The 24,241-nt window shown below is 43.7% G+C and overlaps 2 protein-coding genes across 3 annotated transcripts in view; one reads left to right on the top strand and one right to left on the bottom strand.

Moving 5' to 3' along the window:
* The window catches only part of LMTK2 (lemur tyrosine kinase 2), a 174,792-nt gene that overhangs the window by 137,994 nt on the left and 12,557 nt on the right, over positions 1-24,241 (bottom strand). The window contains exon 1 of one of the 2 annotated variants that reach the window (XM_060284180.1): positions 8,891-9,015. The exons of the other annotated variant lie outside the window; for it this stretch is intronic. The gene's annotated coding sequence lies outside the window, so the exon portion shown is untranslated. Of the gene's footprint in view, positions 1-8,890; positions 9,016-24,241 lie in introns of those variants that run through there. 2 annotated transcript variants of the gene reach the window in all.
* Positions 20,527-24,097, top strand: OCM (oncomodulin). Its single transcript, XM_030846127.2, has 5 exons — positions 20,527-20,601; positions 21,342-21,409; positions 21,976-22,108; positions 22,543-22,652; positions 24,072-24,097. The coding sequence occupies exons 2-5, from the start codon at positions 21,349-21,351 to the stop codon at positions 24,095-24,097; spliced, it is 330 nt and encodes a 109-aa protein (XP_030701987.2). The 5' UTR covers positions 20,527-20,601; positions 21,342-21,348.

Here is a 24,241-nt window from a genome sequence, read left to right as displayed (position 1 = left end):
CACCTCCTAGAGTAACGGAAATAAAAACAAAAATAAACTAATAGGACTTAAAAGCTTTTGCACAGCAAAGGAAACCATAAACAAGACAAAAAGACAACCCTCAGAATGGGAGAAAATATTTGCAAATGAAACAACAGACAAAGGATTAATCTCAAAAATATATAAACAGGTCTTCCCTGGTGGCACAGTGGTTGAGAGTCCGCCTGCCAATACAGGGGACACGGGTTCGTGCCCTGATCCGGGAAGATCCTACATGCCGCAGAGCGGCTGGGCCCGTGAGCCATGGCCGCTGAGCCTGCGTGTCCAGAGCCTGTGCTCTGCAACGGGAGAGGCCACAACAGTGAGAGGCCCGCGAACCGCAAAAAAAAAAATATATATATATATATAATATATATATATATATATATATACACACACAAACAGCTCATGGAGCTCAATATCAAAAAAACAAACAATCCAATTAAAAAATGGGCAGAAGACCTACATAGACATTTCACCAAGGAAGACATACAGATGGCCAAGAGGCCTGTGAAAAGATGCTCAACATCACTAATTATTAGAGAAATGCAAATCAAACCTACAATGAGGTATCACCTCATGCCAGTCAGAATGGTCGTTATCAAAAAATCTAGAAACAATAATTGCTGGAAAGGGTGTGGTGAAAACGGAACCCTCCTGCACTATTGGTGGGAACGCAAATTGATACAACCACTGTGGAAAACAGCATGGAAGTTCCCTAAAAAACTAAAAATAGAACTACCATATTACCCAGCAATCCCACTACTGGGCATATACCCTGAGAAAACCATAATTCAAAAAGACTCATGTACCACAGTGTTCATTGCAGCCCTATTTAAAATAGCCAGGACATGGAACCAACCTAAATGTCCATCACAGATGAATGGATAAAGAAGATGTGGCACATATACACAATGGAATATTACTCAGCCATAAAAAGAAATGAAATTGAGTTATTTGTAGTGAGGTGGATGGACCTAGAGTCTGTCATACAGAGTGAAGTAAGTCAGAAAGGGAAAAACAAATACCATATGCTAACGCATATATATGGAATCTAAAAAAAAAAAAAAAAAGGTACTGATGAACCCAGCTGCAGGGCAGGAATAAAGATGTAGACATAGAAAATGGACTTGAGGACACGGGGTGGGAGGGGGAAGCTGGGGCGAAGAGTAGCATCGACATATATACACTACCGAATGTGAAACAGTTAGCTAGTAGGAAGCAGCAGCATAGCACAGGGAGATCAGCTCAGTGCTTTGCAATGACCTAGAGGGGTGGGATACGGAGGATGGGAGGGTGGCTCAAGAGGGAAGGGATATGGGGACATATGTATGCATATGGCTGATTCACTTTGGTGTATAACAGAAACCATATTCCAATAAAGATCTATTAAAATAAAAAAAAATTGTGGAGATCTCCTCCACTTCTGGCCAAGATGAAATAGCAGGGACTGGATGAACCCTCCTGCCTTAAGCACCTACAAAACTGGACAAAACATAAGAAACAGCAGCTTTTGACACTGGATGGCAGGCAGCATAGGACAATGATCCCTGATAGAGGGGGAAAATGAGGCAAAGAGTTTCTAGGCTGCAGTGCAAGGAGGGGGACCCAGGCAGAGCCTGGAAGTCTCCCTGAGTTAAGAGTTTGGGGAGGGCAAAGCAGCAAGAATTTGCAGGGCAGAGTGCCACAGAGGAGAGGGTGCTTACAAAGCCGGCTCTGGAGATTTGCAAAGGAGCCCTCTTGAGTCTTCAGCTGAGTATCATCATCAGCACATGCACGTGAGGAAACTACCTGGAGTCAGGTGGGGAAATGCTTGAAATAAGCAGGCAGAAGCCCACAGATTGCTGGGAATTGTCTCAACAGGCAGAATGAAAAGCTCCATTAATAATATACACAGCATGAAGTCAAGTACTCAGAAGGTGGGGCAAAATTGGCCCTAAACTAAAGATTGCTCTGGTTCTGTCTCACAAAGCTTAAAAGCAAGCCTCAAAAGGATCAAACTACTTCCAAGTAACTTAACTATGTCCCAGAACAAAGCTCGAGAAGATATTTTTTTTAATAGAAGAATATCCAACACCCAACAAGGTAAGATTCACAATATCTGGCACCCAATCAAAAATGACCAGACATGCAAAGAAGCAAGGACTATACTCCATAATGAGGAGAAAAATCAATCAAGTGAAATCACACAGATAAAACTAATAGAAAAAGACATTAAAATAGTTACTACAACTACATTTGATATGGTCAGGAAGATTGAGGAAAATGTGAGCAGGTTAAGAAGAAACACGAAAGAGATACAAAAGACCCAAATTGAACTTCTGGAGATGAAAAATACACTGAATGGGATTAACAGATTAGACACTGTAGAAGAAAAGAGTAATGTACTTGAAAACACAGCAACAGAAAAGATACGACTAAAATATAGAAGGAAAAAATTCTGGGGAAAAAAAAAAACAAACCCAGGCATCAGTGAGCTGTAAGACATCTTCAAGAGGCATAATAATATATGTGTAATTGAGTCCAGGAAGAAAAGCGGGAGTAGGAGAAAGAAAATATTTTAAGAAATAAGGGCAGAAAAGCTTTCTATACTATACTGTAAGTGCTGTGCATCTATTGCCCATAAATATTTTTTCTTCATTTATTCCCAGCTCCACCCCGTTTTTGCTGGATAAAAAAATAAATTCTAGGGCTTCCCTGGTGGCGCAGTGGTTGAGAGTCCGCCTGCTGATGCAGGGGACACGTGTTCGTGCCCCGGTCCGGGAGGATCCCACATGCCGCGGAGCGGCTGGGCCCGTGAGCCATGGCCGCTGAGCCTGTGCGTCCGGAGCCTGTGCTCCGCAACAGGAGAGGCCACAACAGTGAGAGGCCCGCGTACCGCAAAAAAAAAAAGAAAAAGAAATCCTAGACAGAATGTCCTTTACCTATAAATGCTTCAGTGAGCGTACAGCGTTCTTTTTAAAAAATTTTTTATTATTTATTTTATTTATTTATTTTTGGCTGCGTTGGGTCTTCGTTGCTGCACGCGGGCTTTCTCTAGTTGCAGCGAGTGGGGGCTACTCTTCGTTGTGGTGCGCAGGCTTCTCATTGTGGTGGCTTCTCTTGTTGTGGAGCATGGGCTCTACGCATGTGGGCTCAGTAGTTGTGGCTCGCGGGCTCTAGAGCACAGGCTCAGTAGTTGTGGCGCACGGGCTTAGGTGCTCCGTGGCATGTGGGATCTTCCCAGACCAGGGATTGAACCTGTGTCCCCTGCATTGGCAGGCAGATTCTAACAACTGCGCCACCAGGGAAGCCCCCGATGTTCTTTTAATAATACCCAACATCCTTAGCAATTCTTGACTACAAAGCAGGAAAACCTAGTGTTATTTATATGGAAAATTTTAGCTCTGGAATTTTGCATAAGTACATATAATATGCATGAAGTCTTTAAATTGCCCTGCAGTTACAGAACTGCAGCAATTAAAATCTTTATGCAAATGAAAAACTAAAAGTAGACAACTATACCATTATTTAAAAGTTGGCACGTTCACCTCACATCTAGATGTGTGTATTCGTTTTGCTTTCCAAAAATGACTCAAGAACTAAGGAGCTCAGTGTGGTCATTACCTATTTACTTCAATACACAGCTAAGCTCACTTTCTCTAAATGCACAGGATATGTGTTGCCTAAGTGCTGAACAGCCCTCATGGATCCCTAGGGCACTGCTGAACATGTTTATTTCCAGAATTTCATTTTCTTCTGTCGCTAGAAGTGATTCATGTTTCTTAAAAAGAAATCGCCTCGGCCTGACAAGCTAAGGGAATGGTGTGGTCATCAGCCACGACACCTTCATGATGCTCTAAAAAAGCGCTGACTTTCGGGCCAGGTGGGGATCCCTCCTCCTCTAATTAGTCAGGCTTCTTTCCTCTGGGTTCTGTGACGTTAATGCCACTCGGCATCACCGTCTTTCATTTGGGGAGCAATTGTGCGTCATTAGTGAAGGCTCAACTCCCATAAGAAGCAAAACCAGCAAGAAAATTCACTGTGTCCCGGTTTTCTAGGCAGCATCCTCCAAGATCGCACCCAGGTGCTTAATAATTTAGCCTTTTGGGCAAAGTTCTCGTTAGAATAGGTCAAAACCATGAATAATTCAGGGCACTGGAGAATCATGCTGCTCGGCTGTGCTGACACTGGCCAAAAATACCGTAAGCACTTACAAAGAGGCTCAAGGTGACTAGATCAGGTGGCTGAGTCATGATGACACCAAATTTGGTTAATGGGAATCCCAGGTCAGATCCAGTGGTATCGAACTACAGGCACTGCCTGCTACGTTCTACAGGTCGTTGAAGTCTGAAATATTTCACAAAGTAAAACTTCCTGCCAGGAAACCCCACTCTATCTCTAGTCTTTTCTCTCTCTCTCTCTCACTTCCCCAGATCACTCTTTCAATCCTCAAACCCCAAAACATCTTCATCCTCAGCAGGTGAACTTGCTTCTTCACTGAGAAAACAGAAACCATCAGAAGAGAGCTTTTTGCCCCGCCCCCAAACCCATTTGTGCACCACCAGCACCTGCATCCCACATACTCTGCCTTCTATCCTTATGCATAGGATGCTCCAGCCCCATCCTACCTAAGCCAGCTTCTCCATGTGGACACAGGACCCCATCACACTCAAGGACATCACTCCAATCACTCTCCCCTCAGTCACTGATTTTTCACTGTCTAATAAATCTTTCTAATTGGTGTACAAATATGCTGTTATTGATCCTATCTTTAAAGCTACAGGCAGACCTCTGAGATATTTCAAGTTTAGTTATAGACCACCGCAATAAAGCGAATCTTGCAATAAAGTGGGTCACAATAACTTTTTGGTTTTCCAGTGCATATAAAAGTTTTGTTTACACTATACCATAGTCTATTACGTGGGCAATAGCATTATGTCTAAAAAAAATGTACATACCTTAATTTTTAAGATACTTCATTGCTAAAAAATGCTAACCATTATCTGAGCCTTCAGCAAGTCATAATAGTAGTGACATCAAAGATCACAGATCGGGGCTTTCCTGGTGGCGCAGTGGTTGAGAGTTCGCCTGCCGACGCAGGGGACACGGGTTCGTGCCTTGGTCCGGGAGGATCCCACATGCCGCGGAGCGGCTGGGCCCGTGAGCCATGGCCTCTGAGCCTGCGCGTCCGGAGCCTGTGCTCAGCAGCGGGAGAGGCCACAACAGTGAGAGGCCCGCGTACCGCAGAAAAAAAAAAAAAAAAAACGATCACAGATCACTAAAACAAATATAATAATAATGAAAAAGTTTGGAAACTGCAAAAATTACCAAAATGTGACACAGAGACATGATGTGAGCAAATGCTGTTGGAAAAATAACACTAGTAGACTTACTTGATGCGGGATTGCCACAAACCTTCAATTTGTAAAAAATGCAATATCTGTGAAACACAATATAACGAGGTATGCTTGTAATTCTCAATAAGGATGTCTTACTTCATTTAGGCTCCTATAACAGAATACGACAGACTGGTGGCTTAAACAACAGAAATTTATTCCTCACAGTTCTGGAGGCTGGGAAGTCCAAGATCAAGGCATTGACAGATTTGGTGTCTGGTGAGAACCCTCTTCCTGATTCACAGCCAGCGCCTCCCAGCTGTGTCCTCACATGGCAGAAGGGGGCAAGGGAGATGCCTGCAGGTCTGTTTTATAAGGGCACTAATCTCACTCATTAGGGCTCCACCCTATTTAGGAGGTGATCTGGAGGTCATTTAGGAGGGACCTAATCACCTCCCAAAGGACCCATCTCCTAATATCCTCATACTTCGGATTAGGTTTCAACCTTTGAATTTTGGAGAGATACATTCGGTCCATAGCGTAGGCGCGTGGAAAGATGCTGAACATCATAGTCATTAGGAGAATCCCACTACAAATCAATGAAAACGTCCTAATTTTTAAAAAGACCTGTCATACCAAGTGTTGGTGAGGACATGGAGGGGACTGGAACTCTCTTCACTGCTGGAGTTGCTTTCTCTGTGTGAACAGGTGTGTTCCCCAAGTGCCGATAAGATCTCTTGGGCTCTTAGGTTACTTTTCAACATGTTTTCTCTCCTGAATTTAAAATTCTTTGGAAAACGGGTTGACAGTGTCTTAAAACTACTATATGACCCAGCTTTTCCACTCCAGCTTCCTCCACTGAAGAATCAGGATTCCCAAGGCACATCCTCCCTCCCACCGAATAAAAAACAACCACCACCACCTGCTCCAACACAGCCCGTGTCAGCAGTGGGGCTGCCCCCACGTTCAAAGACTTCTTGCCAAGAAGTTTCTGAGCATTTTTCAGTAAAAACCTATCCTTAAAGTTTTTGCTATCTGACCAACTCTGTGATCTATTTGATAAATGTACCCATTTTTGACCGGGGCAAAAAATATTAGGAGAGCCCCGAACTGCTCAGGCACATATGAAATGTTAGAGGAGAGAAGAAACAAAATGCTTCAGAAGGCTGATTCTTTCATGAACGAGAAATGTGAGCATCTCCATCTCAACTTACCGACGGGCTGCAGGTAACATTTAATGGAGACTAAGTGAGTTAATTAAGGAGAAATAGCAACGAAACCCAACATAACGAGAGAGGCCGCAGCGCGCACTCCAGGGCACCCTCTTCTTATCTGTCTGCTCTTCCCTAACATACAGGTGCTGTGGCGGCGGATGGTGGGGGGAGCTCCTTGAATTGGACAGATATCCCCCTGAGAATCAGACCCGGGAAAACCATCTAATAAGAGAAACTTCAAGGAAGGGGGGCACTGTCATCCAGAAGTTCTGGAGACCACAGACATCAGGGCCAGGTCCAAATCTAGGACATTGTTCTAGAGCCTCAGGGGCCCCTCATGTTCTTATCTAGGCATGATCTTGAACAGATACACAATCAGAAGACACAGGAGCTCACCGTCGCTCTGAATTTTCCAGCTGTCTGACCTTGGGGAATTCACCCAAGCTCTTAGAACATCACTTTTCTTATTCATTTACGCAATAAACTTTTTAATAAGATCCTCTATACACACATTGATTTGCTACTGAAAATTGAAACAGCACATCAAAAATTTTCATTACAATTCAACACACTGCTCTGATAATGCTCTAGCCAAGCTACCCAACGTTTTCTTTACATTCCTTCCACAGAAGTTAATTTGTTTCAATTTCTTGATATTGGGTTTCCTCTTACAGACAGGAGGCTTCTAAAACAGGTAATACTTGAGACCTACCAGTGCTTCTTTGTGTCAAATCAAAGTAGAACTAAAGGATATTCAAGTCATTCAAATGCAAACTACATAGATTCCTTATAAGTTACCTGTATTAAGGAAGAAAAGAAATGCCAGAAAAAAGACATCACAGAACTTATAGGTTATCAAAATATTGGTACACAGTCTGTCTTATATGCAATAAATTTTTATGGAGTACCTATTACATGCCTGGCATGACTAACAAAATTATTAATTAACTGGTTAGCTAATTAATTAAATATTACTGGTGTAGAAATAATAAATACAAAACGATCATGTACATCACAGAGCACCAGAAATCTCACTGTGTACGTGAGATAATAGAAAATATATATATTGGTCTCTGCCCCAGCTCCTGGCACAGAGCTCCTGGACCCTTGGCATTTCCTAAGTGATAAGAGCACAGGGAGCATCTTTTGTGCTAATATTTGGTCTTTAACTCTGGTTCCTGACACCAGCTCCTAAGTGCCTTGGAATTTCGGGGGTGATAGGAGTCTGTTGTTCTAATGAGGTGACTCTTGGTGGGCTCCTGGATGGTGGCTGGTCACCAGAGAGACCAAGCCACGATTAGAAGCTCAGAGTTTCAGCCCCACCCTGCATCCCCCAGAGAGGGGAGAGGAGCTGGAAATGGAGTTAATAATTGATCATGCCTACGTGAGGAAGCTTCCATAAAAATCCCCAAAGTATGAAGCTCAGCGAGCTTAATTGAGTTAAACTGTAGGACACCCAGCTGGTGTCGCAGAGAATTGCTCGTTGTGGGGAAACCCAGCCACACACATCTGGTGTCAGAAGTGTCGTGAGTGGGGTAGGAATGTAAGAGTTAAGGAGAAACACAGGAGAACGGAGGGTTTCCTAGACAGTAGAGGATCCATGGCAGTAAACGCAGGCTGTTCAAGAGGGGAGTGCAGCCCATGAACTCAGAAGGTGCTGGTGGACTGGAAAGCTTTGCCCACATCTCAATGTCAGCCTTTATCTTCCTACAATGCTTCTCAAAGCCCGCAAAGACACAGCCAGGCAAAGGCTTATGTGCAAATGAATTAATAGATGTTTGCCATCAATTCCACTGAGTCATTAAAGTAAATCTCAAAGAGGAAAAAAAAGACATAAGTGCTGTCATCTCTGGGATGATTTTAAGGCATTAGAAGGGAAGGCAGAGAGAAGGAATTGTCTTCTCCTGCAACATTTGGGTAAAAAATGCTGTGGCTCATGCTGTCCTCTGAGAGCCAGTGAGAAGGCTAAGGGAGCGGGTATTGGGGCCCTGACGCCCATAAGGGATCTAAGGACACCCAGAATGCCAGCTGGACCATTACTGAAGCCTGGAGCGATGGATCCAACGTTCCAAACACTCAGAATACAGTCCTAACAGAAAGCTGGAGGAAGACCTGAGGGAGAAGAACTAAAACCCAGGATGCATCAATGTTCTCACAAGTGGGGTGCTCGGCCTCTCAGACCCTCTCCTGAACCCAAACTTTCTGCAAAGCCATTGGCAGCTGACATCTGAAAAGATTTCCTGCAGCTCTGCATCCCCTCCTGCTGCCCACCTCGGTCTCCCTCCCACCTGTTCACCTCCCACCTAGCAGCTCCCACCTGCATTGCCCCAAAACACTCACATGCATCGTCCCCACGTGCTAAGCCTCATGGACATTCTCAGGCCTCATCTGAACCCCGCAGAAGCATTCGACACAGCTGATCCATCCTTCCCTCTCCAAATATTCTTGCCCTGGCTCCCGGCCCCAGCATTTGCTGGCCCAGGGTGACAGCACAGAGGCCCACGCACCACATGTGTGAATCACAAGTGATGCAAAGAAGCGTTAGAGTACATCGTGCTGTCCTCCGACCTTGACAAATGCCTTCTCATAGCAACTGAACCATAGCTATGGCTTCTTTGTTTTTTTCTAACATTTTTGGCAGAGGCGATTGACATCTGCAGAATTCTTTATACATTGTCATAGCAGCCTCTCCATTGACTGGGGCCAGGGCGGGCCCTTCCTAATAACCATCATCTCACTGGGACTCTGCTCTCCGTGTCTTGCAAAATTAAGCAGTTAGTCCAGAAACTGTAGAAAGAGCAGGGAACCAGGAAGATTTCAGTAGGAAGCTGAGGACTGGCACATTCTCTGGAATTTAGCTTAGTTTCCTCATCTATAAGGAAGCATCAATACCTGTCTTTCAGGAATGTTCTGAGACGTGAGGTACACAAGTGCTTCACACACATTTTAAGTGGATAGGCTGTGTATGGCTTTTTGCATGAACAAAATAGGCAAAATATAAAAAATGACTAGCTTTTATTATTTTATATGTCAGTATTGCCGGGTCAACAATGTTTGGATGAATAATAAAACAATGATGAAAACAAAAAAAACTCATCCAATTAGGGGAATTGCCTGGCAGTCCAGTGGTTAGGATGCCACACTTCCACTGCAGGGGGCACGGGTTCAATTCCTGGTCGGGAAACTAATATCCCGCATGTCATGTGGTGCGACCAAAAACAAAAACAAAAAACAATGATGTACATAATTCATAAATTATTGTATTTTAAATTCGTAGAATTTGTTTTTCTTCCCTTCTTTTTAGCAAAAACTATGTAATGATATCATAAAAATTTCACATAATTAATGTTCTACTGTCAATAATGAGCTCAAGGACTAAAAATTAAAATGCAACTGTAGGGACTTTCCTGGTGGTGCAGTGGTTAAGAATCCGCCTGCTAATGCAGGGGACACAGGTTTGATCCCTGGTCCAGGAAGAGCCCACATGCTGCGGAGCAACTAAGCCCATGTGCCACAACTACTGAGCCTGTGTTCTAGAGCCTGTGAGCCACAACTACTGAGCCCTCGTGCCACAACTAGTAAAGCCCACACGCCTAGAACCTGTGCTCCACAACAAGAGAGGCCACTGCAATGAGAAGCCTGCACATCACAATGAAGAGTAGCTCCCGCTTGCCGCAACTAGAGAAAGCCCGCATGCGGCAATGAAGACCCAACACAGCCAAACATAAATAAAGAATAAATAATAAAATGCAACGGTATTCAAAGTATGACATTTGAATATATTTTCATCAAAAACACATATTAAAGGTAAAAAATTTTAAAATCAAAATTATTTTTGTATGTTTTCACAAACTTGTTTTCTTCTAAAGCATTCAAAGTCAGCTATTACAAATAAAAGGTAAACTATGAATTATAGTTAAGGAAAACCAAAATTTTTAATCAAAATGATTTAAATAAAACGAAAGTTTTTAATGTTTTAAGATATTCACTGAATTTCATTAAACCTTGCTAAATTTTTCTAAACATGACAGTTCACAATTATAATATTCAATGTCTAACTAGTTGCCAACATAAAAAATTGATATAACACTTCTCTCATGTTACATCTAGACCTATATGTACACAAATCAAAAATAACATGAGTTGTTTAATACTGCAAATTTTCCTAGTCACCATGTGCAATTGTTGTAACTAACAAGCTACTCTGTGCCTACCTCTGGAATTAGTCCATACAAATTAACTATAACTATAATACAAATTAAAACACCAAGAAAAGGAAAAAAACAGACATTTAGCACTACCAGGAAACAATACTTTGTTATATGAGAATCTATCATATTCACCGTATCTGAGAAAAAGGATTTGATGACTTAATTTTGTCTTTTTGTTTGTTTGTTTCCTAAGGTTCCCACCACTCAAATCTTCCCTCGTCCCCTGTGTCTGGGATCGGAGAGGGACAGCCTCCACATCTTTAGACACAGTTGTCTTTTGTTTTGAGGACACAGAGCAAGAGATGTGAAGAAACATTTTCCTGGGACCTGAGAAGTGTTAGCCGGGCAAGTGGATGTTTAGTTACAAGTCCCCCCAGGCTCAAGGGACAGGAGGGCCCGTGTTTCCTTCTCTTCTCTCTTCTCCATTCTCCCTGCTCCTCCCCTTCTTCTTCTTCTCTTTCTGTATTTAACCTTCACACACACACACACACACACACACACACACACACACACACACAGTGCATGTAAGCCAGGCTAGTGGCTTGTTCATTCATTTACTGAAAGTGCCCCAGCCTAGCCAGGTATCATATGAGTGCTTACTATCCTAAGTGTAGTCCAGATACATGTTATGCTAAGTCAAGCTATCCTAACATTATCATATCTTAAAGTACTGTATCCTGTCTTGCCCTTAGAAATTCCCCCTAAGTACATATATACAATGGAATACTACTCAGTCATAAAAAAGAATGAAATAATGCCATTTGCAGCAACATGGATGCAACTAGAGATTATCTTACTAAGTGAAGTAAGTCAGAAAGAGAAAGACAAATACCATATGATATCACTTATATGTGGAATCTAAAATATGACACAAATGAACTTATCTACAAAACAGAAACAGACTCCTGGACATAGAGAACAGACTGGTGGTTGCCACTGGTGGTGGTTGCCAAAGGGAAGAGGGGTGGGGGAGGAGTGGACCGGGAGGTTGGGGTTAGCAGATGTAACCTATTATGTACAGGATGGAAAAACAACAAGATCCTACTGTATAACACAGAGAACTATATTCAATATCCTATGATAAACCATAATGGAAAAGAATATTTAAAAAAAGAATGTATGTATGTATAACTGAATTACTTTGCTGTATAGCAGAAATTAACACAATATTGTAAATCAACTCTACTTCAATTTAAAAAAAAGAAATTCCCCCTAAGGAAACAGGTCCAGCCCACACATGACCCTGGGTCTGAAGTGAATTATCAAGGGGAAAAGGTGGGTAACTCTAGATTTCCACCCATATCACTGTACAGAGGCATCAGCTAGATGTTGAAATTCAGATTTTTTCAGGTTTTCTAACTTGTCACTCAGGAGTTGCTTTCCCATGGGCCTTGGAATTTAATCACCAACATTTAAGAATCTCAGGTCTTAATGTCCTCAAATTTGCCACAGTCCTGCAAGACATTGGAGACTCCCTTAGACTAGATGGGGAATGACAAAGCATGAGGGATGTTTTTAACCACACTGGCCACTGTTTAAGTAAGACTTCAGACTCCCACCTGATCCACCTTACGACTACTCACGTCTCCCAGATGAGGCCAGGCCCTCTGTTCTCCACTGCGGGGGCCTCTGGTGCTAGTAAGTGCCAGGCCCTGAGGATTGAGGGTGAACAGGACACACATACAGCCCCTACTTTTCAGCACATTCCAAGCAAACAAAGAAGTAAACCAGATAATTTCAGACCATGGTAAGTGCTCTCAAGAAAAAAGAATACAGAGTGATGAGATGAAGGCAGCAGTCAGGGAGGAAAAAAACTTTTCCTCCAATCTCTTAGGTTCAGTTCATGGAGCCTGGGAATTAAACTGACAAAAGACAGGTTAACAGGAGAAAAGGTACAATTTTATTTTACCTGCATGGGAGTTGAGAGGAAAGAAGATGCAGACCTACTAGAGAATGGACTTGAGGACGGGGAGGCGGAAGGGTTAGCTGGGACAAAGTGAGAGAGTGGCATGGACATATATACACTACCAAACGTAAAATAGATAACTAGTGGGAAGCAGCCGCATAGCACAGGGAGATCAGCTCGGTGCTTTGTGACCACCTAGAGGGGTGGGATAGGGAGGGTGGGAGGGAGGGAGATGCAAGAGGGAAGAGATATGGGGACATATGTATATGTATAACTGATTCACTTTGTTATAAAGCAGAAACTGACGCACCATTGTAAAGCAATTATACTCTAATAAGGATGTTTAAAAAAAAAGAAGCAATTAAATTTGGGGGCTTACATATCATTTTAACAAAGGATGATAAATTCTGGAGAAGTGACTAGACAAAGGAACAGAGGTTTGGGCTTCTGGGGGTGATAGGTCATGGGGAAGTGACTAGGAAATATATGGGGAACTAACGGAAGATGAGGGTTCTTTCAGAAAGGACTGTTTATGCAGACTCATCCTGGCGTCAACTCTCCACCTCCAGTGATGAGTTGCTCTCCCCTTCCTGGTACAGGAAAACCACTTTTCTTGCAGGAAATTTATAACCTGCTTTAGGCAGATAAGGGCAGAGAAGAGAACTCTTCTTGCATTTGTTGTTTCTCAATTGCCTTCAGCCCAAAGTAGTCCAAGTGGCATATTTTTGGGCAGCATATTCTGATCCCCTTTAGGGCCGGGATGACTTCTCTTTCTGAGCTCTGAGGTAATTTTCCTCATTCAGAGGGTACAGCCTGGTTCTGGTTAAGCATCTCTCATCACAGCCCTGCTATGAACATAGGCAGCACCCCAGCTCAGCATCTGGGTCTCCTCTGGTGGAAGTCCACAGAACCCCATGATCATTCAGCCCAGAGGACAGAGAGAGGCTGCAGCCGGCCATGCCTGACCCCACCTCTTCCACCCACCACACCTCAAGGCCAAAGTCATGGGGCAAGACCCTCCGTCCTTCTCTGCTCAACCTTGGGGGAGTAGCAACCACTTTTTTTTTTTGGCTGCATTGGGTCTTCGTTGCTGCACGCGGGCTTTGTCTAGTTGCGGCAAGCGGGGGCTACTCTTTGTTGCATGGGCTTCTCAATGTGGTGGCTTCTCTTGTTGCAGAGCATGGGTTCTAGGTGCACGGGCTTCAGTAGTTGCAGCCCGTGGGCTCAGTAGTTGCAGCACACATGCCCTAGAGCACATGGACTTCATCAGTTGCAGCGCCTGGGCTCAGTAGTTGTGGCTTGTGGGCTCTAGAGCGCAGGCTCAGTAGTTGTGCTCGTGGCTTAGTTGCTTGCAGCATGTGGCATCTTCCCGGACGAGGGACTGAACCCATGTCCCTTGCATTGGCAGGCGGATTCTTAACCACTGCGCCACTGGGAAAGTCCCACAACCACTTTTTAAAAGTAAACTTTCTATTGAAGTATAACACAGGTACAGAAAAGTGCTCAATGCATTTTTATAAAGTAAACACACCCATGTAACCAGCACCCAGATCAAGAACCAACACATTATCAACACTCCAGGATCTCCTAACCCCCAGTTACTGTCCTCTCCTTTTCTAGCGCTTTGTACGAGTTTCGCCTGGAATGTCTTTGTTTTAAAACAGCAATAACGGCAACAACAACGCCCACCATTTATTCCTCATTCACTGAGTGCCTGGCCCAATGCCAGGTGCTTCCCATGGATTACCTGTCAACAACCTATAGATGGAGTAGGTTGTATTATTATCTCCACTATAAAAGGGGGAAATTGAGGCTCGGGATAAGAGACCCGCTCAAGTCCATTCGTTCCAATGTACTTATTGAATATTTACAATGTGACAAGCAAGGTGCTGGTGAGAGACTGAATATAAAAATGGAGGGCTTCCTTGGTGGCGCAGTGGTTGAGAGTCCGCCTGCCGATGCAGGGGACACGGGTTCGTGCCCTGGTCCAGGAAGATTCCACATGCCGCAGAGTGGCTGGGCCCGTGAGCCATGGCCACTGAGCCTGCGCGTCTGGAGCCTGTGCTCCGCAACGGGAGAGGCCACAGCAGTGAGAGGCCCGCGTACCGCTAAAAAAAAAATAATAATAATAAAAAAAAATTGACAATGGTCAGAGCACATGTGAAAACAGAACTCTGACCTGCCACCTAGGAAACCAGCCCATAAGTCAGAGGTGTAGGAAGTCAGAACACTGACCCGCCACCCAGGAAACCAGCCCATAAGTCAGAGCTGTAGGAAGTCAGAACACTGACCCGCCACCCAGGAAACCAGCCCATAAGTCAGAGTTGTAGGAAGTCAGAACACTGACCCACCACCTAGGAAACCAGCCCATAAGTCAGAGGTGTAGGAAGTCAGAACACTGACCCAGCAAGTAATCCAGGAAGCCAGACTAACCCGTGTGACCATCGGCCCAAAGCAATGGGGACGTGACTACTAACTGACAGCTTCCCTCATTTTTGTTCCTGCTTCCAACGTAGGACCAATCAGAGAAAGCCAAATACACTCCCTGACATACTCACGTAGGGTGTCCAGCTTCTACTAGCCTGCCTCTGGCTTCCCCACTGACAGCCTCCTACCAGAGCATATCTGAGCCTTCCTTGTTTTCCACTATAAAGCTTTCCTGGGCTTCCCTGGTGGCGCGGTGATTAAGAATCCGCCTGCCAATGGAGGCGACATGGATTCGAGCCCTGGTCCGGGAAGATCCCACATGCCGCGGAGCAACTAAGCCCGTGCGCCACAACTACTGAGCCTGCGCTCTAGAGCTTGAGAGCCACAACTACTGAGCCTGCGCACCACAACTACTGAAGCTCTCGCACCTAGAACCCATGCTCCGCAACAAGAGAAGCCACCACAATGAGAAGCCCACGCACCGAAACAAAGAGCAGCCCCTGCTCGCTGCAACTAGAGAAAGCCCGCGTGCAGCAACCAAGACCCAATGCAGCCAAAAATAAATAAATGAATAAATAAATTTATAAAAAATAAAATAAAATAAAGCTTTCCTGCTCCTCTGCCTGCCTTCGGGGCTCTGCCAAACACAAGTGATGGTGATCGACTCCCTTGCCTCAGGATGCTCTGAAGAAATAGCCCTTGCATGTTCTCATTTGGTTGGTCTTTGTTTGTGTCCACATGGGGAAACAGAGTTGAACAAACACAGCCCCTGCCCGTGCCCTCATGCGTCTTACTGGCCAGTGGGCAGAGAGACACTATTCAAGCAATCACAGCAAGTGGGACCGTGCAGCTGTGATTTTGCTATAAGAGAGAAGCATGGTGGTTCAACTGCCTGTGAAGTGGGGGGTCTGACCTGGTCTGGGAGTCAAGGAAGGCTTCCTGGAAGAAGTGACACTTGAGCAGAGATATAAAGGCTGTGTATGAGACATCTATGGCAAGAAGAAGGAGAAGAGTTTTCAGGCAAAGTCAACAGTACAAAGAGGCCATGGATGGCAGAAAGGTAACTTGAGGGACTGAAGTGGGAGACAGTGTGAGATGAGGCTGGAGAAGTCCTCAGGGGACAGATCAGGCAGGGCCTTCAAGGCCATGGGAAGGACTTCTGTCTTTATTTCAAAAGCAAGTGGAACCCCGTGAAGGACTTGTGGTTTGGCGGGAGAGAGGGATGGGGAGCCATGTGCTTGAAGTTATAGGTTGAATTGTGTCCCCTCCCCGCAAAAAATATATGCTGAAGTCCTAATCCCCATGCCTCAAAATGTGACCTTATTTAGAAATAAGGTCATTGCAGATATAATTAGTTAAGATGAGGTCATACTAAAGTAGGGTGAACACAATCCATTATGACTGGTGTTCCTCTAAGAAGAGGGCACAAAGGGAGAAGATGGCCATGTGATGATAGAGGCAGAGATTGTAGTGATGCAGCTACAAGCCAAGGAATGCTGAGCACTGCCAGCAAAACCAGAAGCTGGAAGAGGCAGGGACGGATCCTCCCATAGAGCCTTTCAGAGGGAGCATGGCTCTGCTGTCACCTTGATTTGGGCTTCTGGCCTCCAGAACTTGAGACAACAGATTTTAAGTCACTCAGTCTGTTACAGCAGCCCTAGGAAACTAACACAGGTGGGTTTTTAGAAAGGTCCACCCAGTTAGGTTGGAAGGGGAACCCAAGGGGATGAGGCTTGGCCAGTTAGGAGTTCACTGCAATTATTCCCCAAAGAGATGATGGTGGCTTGGACTAGGGTGGTGACAGTGGGGCATGGAGAGAAGATGAAGTTGAGAAATGTTAGGAGGTGACATCCATTGAGAGAGTATGGAAGTAGGTCAGCTGTGCTTTTATCTACAGTGTCATAAACACTGAAAAAGCCTCAGACACTTCTGGGAAATTAGTCACCAGCAAGGCAGCTGGGATCGGGCATAAGCAGTGATGACATCTCGGACAGGCCAGTGGGTCAGGAGATGGGTCAGGCCAGTGTGGCTAGAAAGATGACATCACAGAGCTACACAATCAGCAGGTGTGTGGGCTCAGAGTAGAGGAAGTCTGCAAGATTAAGAGGCACACCAGGGATTTGGATTGAAACAGGTGACTGGGGACAGCATCAAATATCTGAGACAGAAGTGTGATCTCAGAGTCCAGGGCCCTTGGCAGTAGCAAAGTCCAAATACACAGCCTGGCCAGAATCGCCAAGTTCCCTGCTCCCTGCTGCTGGGCTTCCCCACTGCAGACATTGCTAGTCGACCCAGGCATCCATTCCTTCCACTCTGGGAAGTCCCTACCAACCGAGTGGAATGCATACACAAATGAAATACTCTTGCAATCCCAGGACAGGGGTGGGATTCAACAGGGGACTCTGAGACCTCTCTGGACACTTGCAGACCTGCACTTGGTCCTTTGATCCTCAAAAGAACGCAGGGAACTTGACGGAGCAGACACTTGAATTACTCCTATTCCCCACAAGAGGAAATTGGGACCCAGAGTTACACAACTAATAAAGGACAGATCTGGGCTCAAATTAAGGTCTTCTACCTCTAAAGCTTCTTTCTACTCTTTCCCCGGAGCAGTTGTGACTTGGTGGCCAAAATAAGGAAGATTACTGAATCAACATTTTTTATTGCAGTAAAATACTCATAACATAAACATTACCATTTTAACCATTTTAAGTGTACAGTTCTGTGGCTTTAAGTACACTCACACTGTTGTGCAACCATCACCACCATCCATCTCCAGAACTTTTTCATCCTCCCAAATGGAATCTCTGTCCTCATTAAACACTAACTCCCCCTCCCCCTCCCCCACCCCACCCCCCGACCCCGGTCCCCACCTTCTACTTTCTGTCTCCATGATTTTGACTCCTCCAGGGACCTCACATTAGTGAAATCACAGACCGTTTGTCCTTCTGTGTGAGTCAACATTTTGACCCCCAGATTGCACACGGTGGAATTCAAGTCAGAATCCTGGTTACACTGTTGATTCAGACATCATGTTTACTGGGTCTCTGTTATCTTTAGTTTCTATCAGAAAAACAGCATGAAAATCTAAAGTGTCTTGGTTTAACCCATATACTGTTTTCATTTAAATGAGCAGATTTTTTAAAATGTCTTTATCTCTGTGGACAGTTGTAAATCTTTCCACAGAAAGAAAGGACTCGGCCAGTTTCTATGGCAACTTAATGTCAGCAACCTAATTTCTTGAGACTTATTTTCAGAAACTGTTTTTTTAAAGGCTGGGCAAGTGGATGCTGGCTGGTAATCTTGTTTTCAAGTTCTTTTTTGCTGTTTTTATATATCTATTCATCAAATAATTTCTGAGTACCTAACTAGGTCAGGCATGTGCTAGGCGTTGGGGCAACATCATGTGGGCAAGACAGAAATGGTGCTGACCTGAGGTTTGGTAATTTAAGAAATGCTGTAGGGACATAGAAAACCAACTTACGGTTACCAAAGGGGAAAGGGGGGGAGGGATAAGTTAGGCATTTGGTATTAACATATACACAATACTATATATGAAACAGATAACCAACAAGGACCTACTGTATAGCACAGGTAACTATACTCAATATTTTATAATAATCTATAAGGGAAAAGAATCTGAAAAAGAATATATATATATATATTAAAAAAACTGAATCACTTTGCTATGTACCTGAAACTAACACAACATTGTAAGTCAACTATATTTCAATAAAAAAATAAAAACCTTATAAAATGCAAAAATAATGCTGTAGATGTTCCTGAGAGAAACTTTTCATTGATGACACTAGCAAAAGTACAGAGCAGGGATGGGGGTAGGGAAATATATCTGGGATCAAACTGAAGATGGCTATCCAGGTTGTACCCGCCGGGGAAGAATCTGAGGCCCTTCTCTAAAAAAATCACTGAATAATTCTGTTTGCAACATGGGATCAGTTTTGACTTTTAAAAAACTTGAATTCAGCCTCAAAAAAAGAAGGAAATCCTGTCATATGCTACCACACGGATGAAGATTGAGGGCATTTTGCTAAGTGAAAGAAACCAGTCACAGAAAGACAAATACTGCACGATGCCACTTCTAAGGGGCATATAAGTAGTCTGACTCTTGGAGACAGAAAGTAGCACGGTGGTCGCCAGGGGCTCGGGGAGGGGAAGTGGGGATTTCTTGTTCAACGGGTACAGAGATCGGTTTTGTCGGATGAAAAAGTTCTAGAGATTTGTTGTCCAACCATGTACATGTAGTTAACGCTACTATATGGTGTGTACACTTAAAAATGGAAATTTTATGTTAAATTTTATGTTATGTGTTTTTATGTTATGTGTTATGTGTTTTTTTACCACAAATTTAAAAAAAGAGTCTAGCACAGTGATGGCCACATAGAGACTCTATAAATGTTTGCTGAAAGTAAAAACAAACAAACAAACCAACAAAAACAAATCATGAGGTCCCAAGTCCTGGCCTCATATATTTTCTGCAAATTTTACCTATGGGGTTGGGAATGGTTGGTTGTTTTCCTCCTTTTTGCCTTTTTAGTGTGTGCAATTTAAGATCTAGCTGAGAGCAACATGGATGCAACTAGAGATTATCACACTAAGTGAAGTCAGAAAGAGAAAGACAAATACCATTCGATATCATTTATATGTGGAATCTAAAATATGGCACAAATGAACCTATCTACAAAACAGAAACAGGATCACGGACATAGAGAACAGACTTATGGTTGCCAAGGGGGAGGAGGCAGGGGGAGGGATGGAGTGGGAGGTTGGGATGAGCAGATGTAAGCTTTTATACGTAGAATGGATAACCAACAAGGTCCTACTGTATGGCACAGAGAACTAGATTCAGTATCCTATGATAAACCATGATGGAAAAGAATATTTTAAAAAAGAAGGTATGTATAACTGAATCACTTTGCTGTTCAGCAGAAATTAACACAACATTGTAAATCAACTATACTTTAATAATAAAAAAAAAAGACACAGTTGAGAAAAACCAAAGTCAAGACTTTTTTGGAAAGTCATCTAACCAGTGCCATCCCCTGGGCTGGACAAGTCCTTCGTATCCATGTGACACTGACTTCGAGTCTGTCAGGCCTAGACTGAGGTCGGCCTCACGTGTCCACAGTTTCAGAGGCTGACCACAGACCTGCCTCTGGCAGCAGCTTCTAACATCTGGGGGGCCTTTTTCAGTTTACAGAGCACCCCCAGATGTGTTTACCTCACTTCAACCACTGTCTCCTCTTTACCAGGCCTCTGGTGCCTTTACACTTTGCCAGCAGGGTTGGTTTGCAGAATCGAAACCTTCCTTAAGGCTTGTTGAGGTTTGTTTTTGAAAATTTGCTGTTCCCACCCACATTCCCTTGCGATATAAATAGAAAAAAAAAAGAGGTTTAATTAGTAAAGCAAGACATCTGAGCTACGTCCACCTGATCCTTGAAAAGGAAATCTGAGAGGTTCTTACTATCGCTTTTTCAGTCCTATATAAGGTAGGTCAGTAAGGCAGCAAAACCGCATCTGTTTTTTTTTTTTTTTTTGGCTCTTTCAACTCTTTTCCCTGATTCTTCTTAGAGGAAAATCTAAAACGGTGAGTAGCTGGTGGACCTACCAGACCCCAGACTCTTCTTTCTTACACGCATTCATATTAGGTTGGTGCATGCTGTGCTCAGATTCTCTTTTCCCATGGAGTTGACACATGGATGGATTTTGATCTCTGGTAGATGGGTTTTTTGATGTCTCTGATTCCCATCCTTCAGGACAGATAGCAACCCTTCCATAGAAAGTCTGCAAGCAGCCCAAGCTCTATCCTTCCCTAAATGGAATTTGCAACACTGCCTTTCTCTGGCTGGTGTGTTAAAATGCTATTGCATTTGTAACATGGTTTACTTCTGAATGGTTTGTAGATGCCTATGTAAGTGGTCGATGATGTAATTATAATTTTTACAAGAAAACAGAATCGAATTGTTCTTTAGGTTGTATTTTTAAATTTCATCTTTAACTCCATTCAGGAGAGGGCACTGAGACACAGGGGACTGGGATCTTCTTGATATTTGGTTTTTATTTGGATATTCTGTCCCAGCTCTTAATACAATACTATGCTTATCACATTTTAAAATTTTTCAACAAATTTGCATTTTCTGTGGGCCTGGGGGTGGGGGGGTTGTGGTCCCCCCAGACGTGCATGTTTCTGCTTGCCATTCACCACATCTTGTTTATTCTGTGTGAACAGGTGGAAAATGAGCATCACAGATGTCCTTAGTGCTGATGACATTGCAGCAGCCCTGCAGGAGTGCCAAGGTAAAGTGGAAACAAGGCAGGGGTGGGTTTCTCTCACGTACCTCTACCTCCCGAAAAGCTACAAAAATTAAAATGTGAACTTTGCTGAAAATTCACGGGATCAGAGAAAAACTTATTAACTAGATAACTACAAAGATAAAAATATGAGCTCTGAACATACGATCACATTTCTGTAAGGTGAAAGAAACTTACTAAATGTGAAAAAAAGGAATCGGTGGATGCCACGCAGCCTGTTTGAATCCCATGATTGCACTTCTCCCACCAACTAGACCAGTGATGCTGGCATCTTGGATACACAGCCAGTAAAAAGAGCAGGGGGAGGCACAGAGGAGAGGAGGCGAGAGAAGGGGAGACGGACAAAGTCAAGTGGAGAGGGAAAGCTGGGAAGGGGGAAAGGAGGTGAGAGCACAAAGCCATCCAGTCTTGGCGGACTCAAAATCTCGGTCCCTGTAGCTCAATGCTATTATGAAAAGTAGTATTTTTAATAACCTATGTTTTCAGCACTTTGGCCCAAAGACAGAATGCAATCCAGTGAGCATCAGAATAACCCATTCTCTGTTCTTCAGACCCGGATACTTTTGAACCCCAAAAATTCTTCCAGACATCGGGCCTCGCCAAGATGTCAGCCAGTCAGGTGAAGGACGTTTTTCGTTTCATAGACAACGACCAGAGTGGGTACCTGGATGAAGAAGAGCTGAAGTAAGCTTTGTCCTAAGCCCGTCTGGCACCCCAACATTGCTAGCTGGGGCTGGGGTGTAGTGGGGGCCAGCCTCCTAAGTATCCTTCAGTGTCCAGCCATGAGCAGATCCTCATGAAAGGGAAGAACATGAGTCGGTGGACCACATATCTACCCACGCAAAACACTAAACATGGGCACCAAAGACTGGGGGTGCAAAAATTCATTAGTCTTAGAGGTTTTCTTGGGCAAACGGACTTATAACAAAATCCTGGAAAGATGTTTTAAAACAAAATGCCCACCGTTAGTCTCTACAATGAAGGAAACCTTTGCCTGCTAAGATCTTGACTGATCATTGCAACTGTTGGAACAGACGGTTTGCTTCAAGAGAAAGGGGTGAGCATAGAAATGTGTGTGGGTTTTCAATACAGTCCCCTCAATCTTTATTATCCTGTAGGTTTTTCCTCCAGAAGTTTGAGAGTGGTGCTAGAGAACTGACCGAGTCAGAAACCAAGTCCTTGATGGCGGCTGCAGATAATGATGGAGACGGGAAAATTGGGGCTGATGGTATGTTCACACCTGTACATGGCATAAGAGACTTTAGCTCAGGCAGCATCTGGGGCAGGGAGCTTAGGCCATGAGATCAGACAGATATGGGTTAAAATCCCCCTTTCTTAACCTTGCTGAGCCTCAGTCTTCTCATCTGCAAAATAGAACTAAAGTGAGGATGCAAATGATGTATGTCAAGACTCTGGCATGATGCCTGGGGATGTACCATAGAAGCTGGTCCCACTGGTCACTGTCTATGAACCAGAAAATACTCTTCACCTGACCAGGATACTAGCTACTTTCCTGGCCAATTATTTGCAAGACACCCTAATGCACCCTGACAATAATGTAAGGAATCTCCACCAGTGGGATGTGAGTCTCTCTGATAAGGGAAGGACTGACATTCTCAAGTATGTCTCATAGTAAAGAGTCTACTGACTTGAGTAGGAAAGCCTCTTAGCTTTCAAGGGTTTAAACAAATACATTTTATTGGCAGTAGCCCGAAATATTAGAGAACAAATAAATCAACCATCATTTATGCAGTCTTCTGTATGCAGAGCCTTATATTCAAATTTTAGCATAACTGCATGGCTGTAGGATTATGTTTATCTGATTTTGTCATGTTGCTTACATGATTTTCACCTACTTTGTGCATGTCAGCTCAGGAGAACTTACATGTGGTTCTTATGGTGGTACTAATTAAAATGTAAAACTGCTACTTTAGACCCTCATTTTAAAAATCTATTCAAGATGATACCACTATAACTTACTACATGGGACTTAACGCACCTTGTATGGATAGGTCAGAAAAATAACTTAGGTAAGGGAAAGTTGATTTATTTAAACCTAACCATGAAAGACTTCCAAATAAGCAAAGCGTACCGATAAATATAAAGCAAATACCCAGTTTTCAGTTTCAGTCTGTAGCATCCACACCTTATTACTATTATCTTTTAGCAATATAAATTTGGGGGGTAAGCTTAGGGTTCAGTAAAGAAAAGTTAGTTCAAAGTCCCGCTCTATTAAATGTTTCCTAAATATGCAATACATAGCTACTTAATAGAAAAAGAAAACCTCCCATTTCTGTCCTGAATTGACCAGACAAAAGGTTGAGTGAGCACAGATTGTGATGGGCCACTATACTGAATTCACTCATTGTCAGAGAGAAATAACTGGGTTGGCAAATTCTAACACAAGGAGCTCTATCGAAAAGCTAAAGATGTTTGTTAGATTAGGCAGGAAGATGGAACGCTGCAGAGTGTCAGGACCGGTGGGCAGTGACACCTTTTCTTCCTTTTGTGCCCTTGGAGGGGGCCATGCCCATCATCTGACAAACTGCTTCGTTCCCTTTCCTCTTCAGAACTCTCATTGGCCGTAGCAAGTCTGTAAAGTACCAAGCCATCCTGGCTGACCCTGTTCTCACCTCTTCTGTTCTAGAATTCCAGGAAATGGTACATTCTTAAAGGGCCCAGACTATGGAGATAGAATCAGCTGGAAGGCCTCCAAAGCCCCAGGAACTGGGACACCCCGCATCCTCCCCCTAATTTATTTATTAATTTCCCCCGAAATGCTTCTGCAATTTGCCCATTGTTTTAGTGAGGTCATAA

The sequence above is a fragment of the Globicephala melas genome, chromosome 15 (genome assembly GCF_963455315.2).
Source record: "Globicephala melas chromosome 15, mGloMel1.2, whole genome shotgun sequence".
Lineage (NCBI taxonomy): Eukaryota > Metazoa > Chordata > Mammalia > Artiodactyla > Delphinidae > Globicephala > Globicephala melas.
This window is presented reverse-complemented; position numbering and strand designations above follow the sequence as displayed.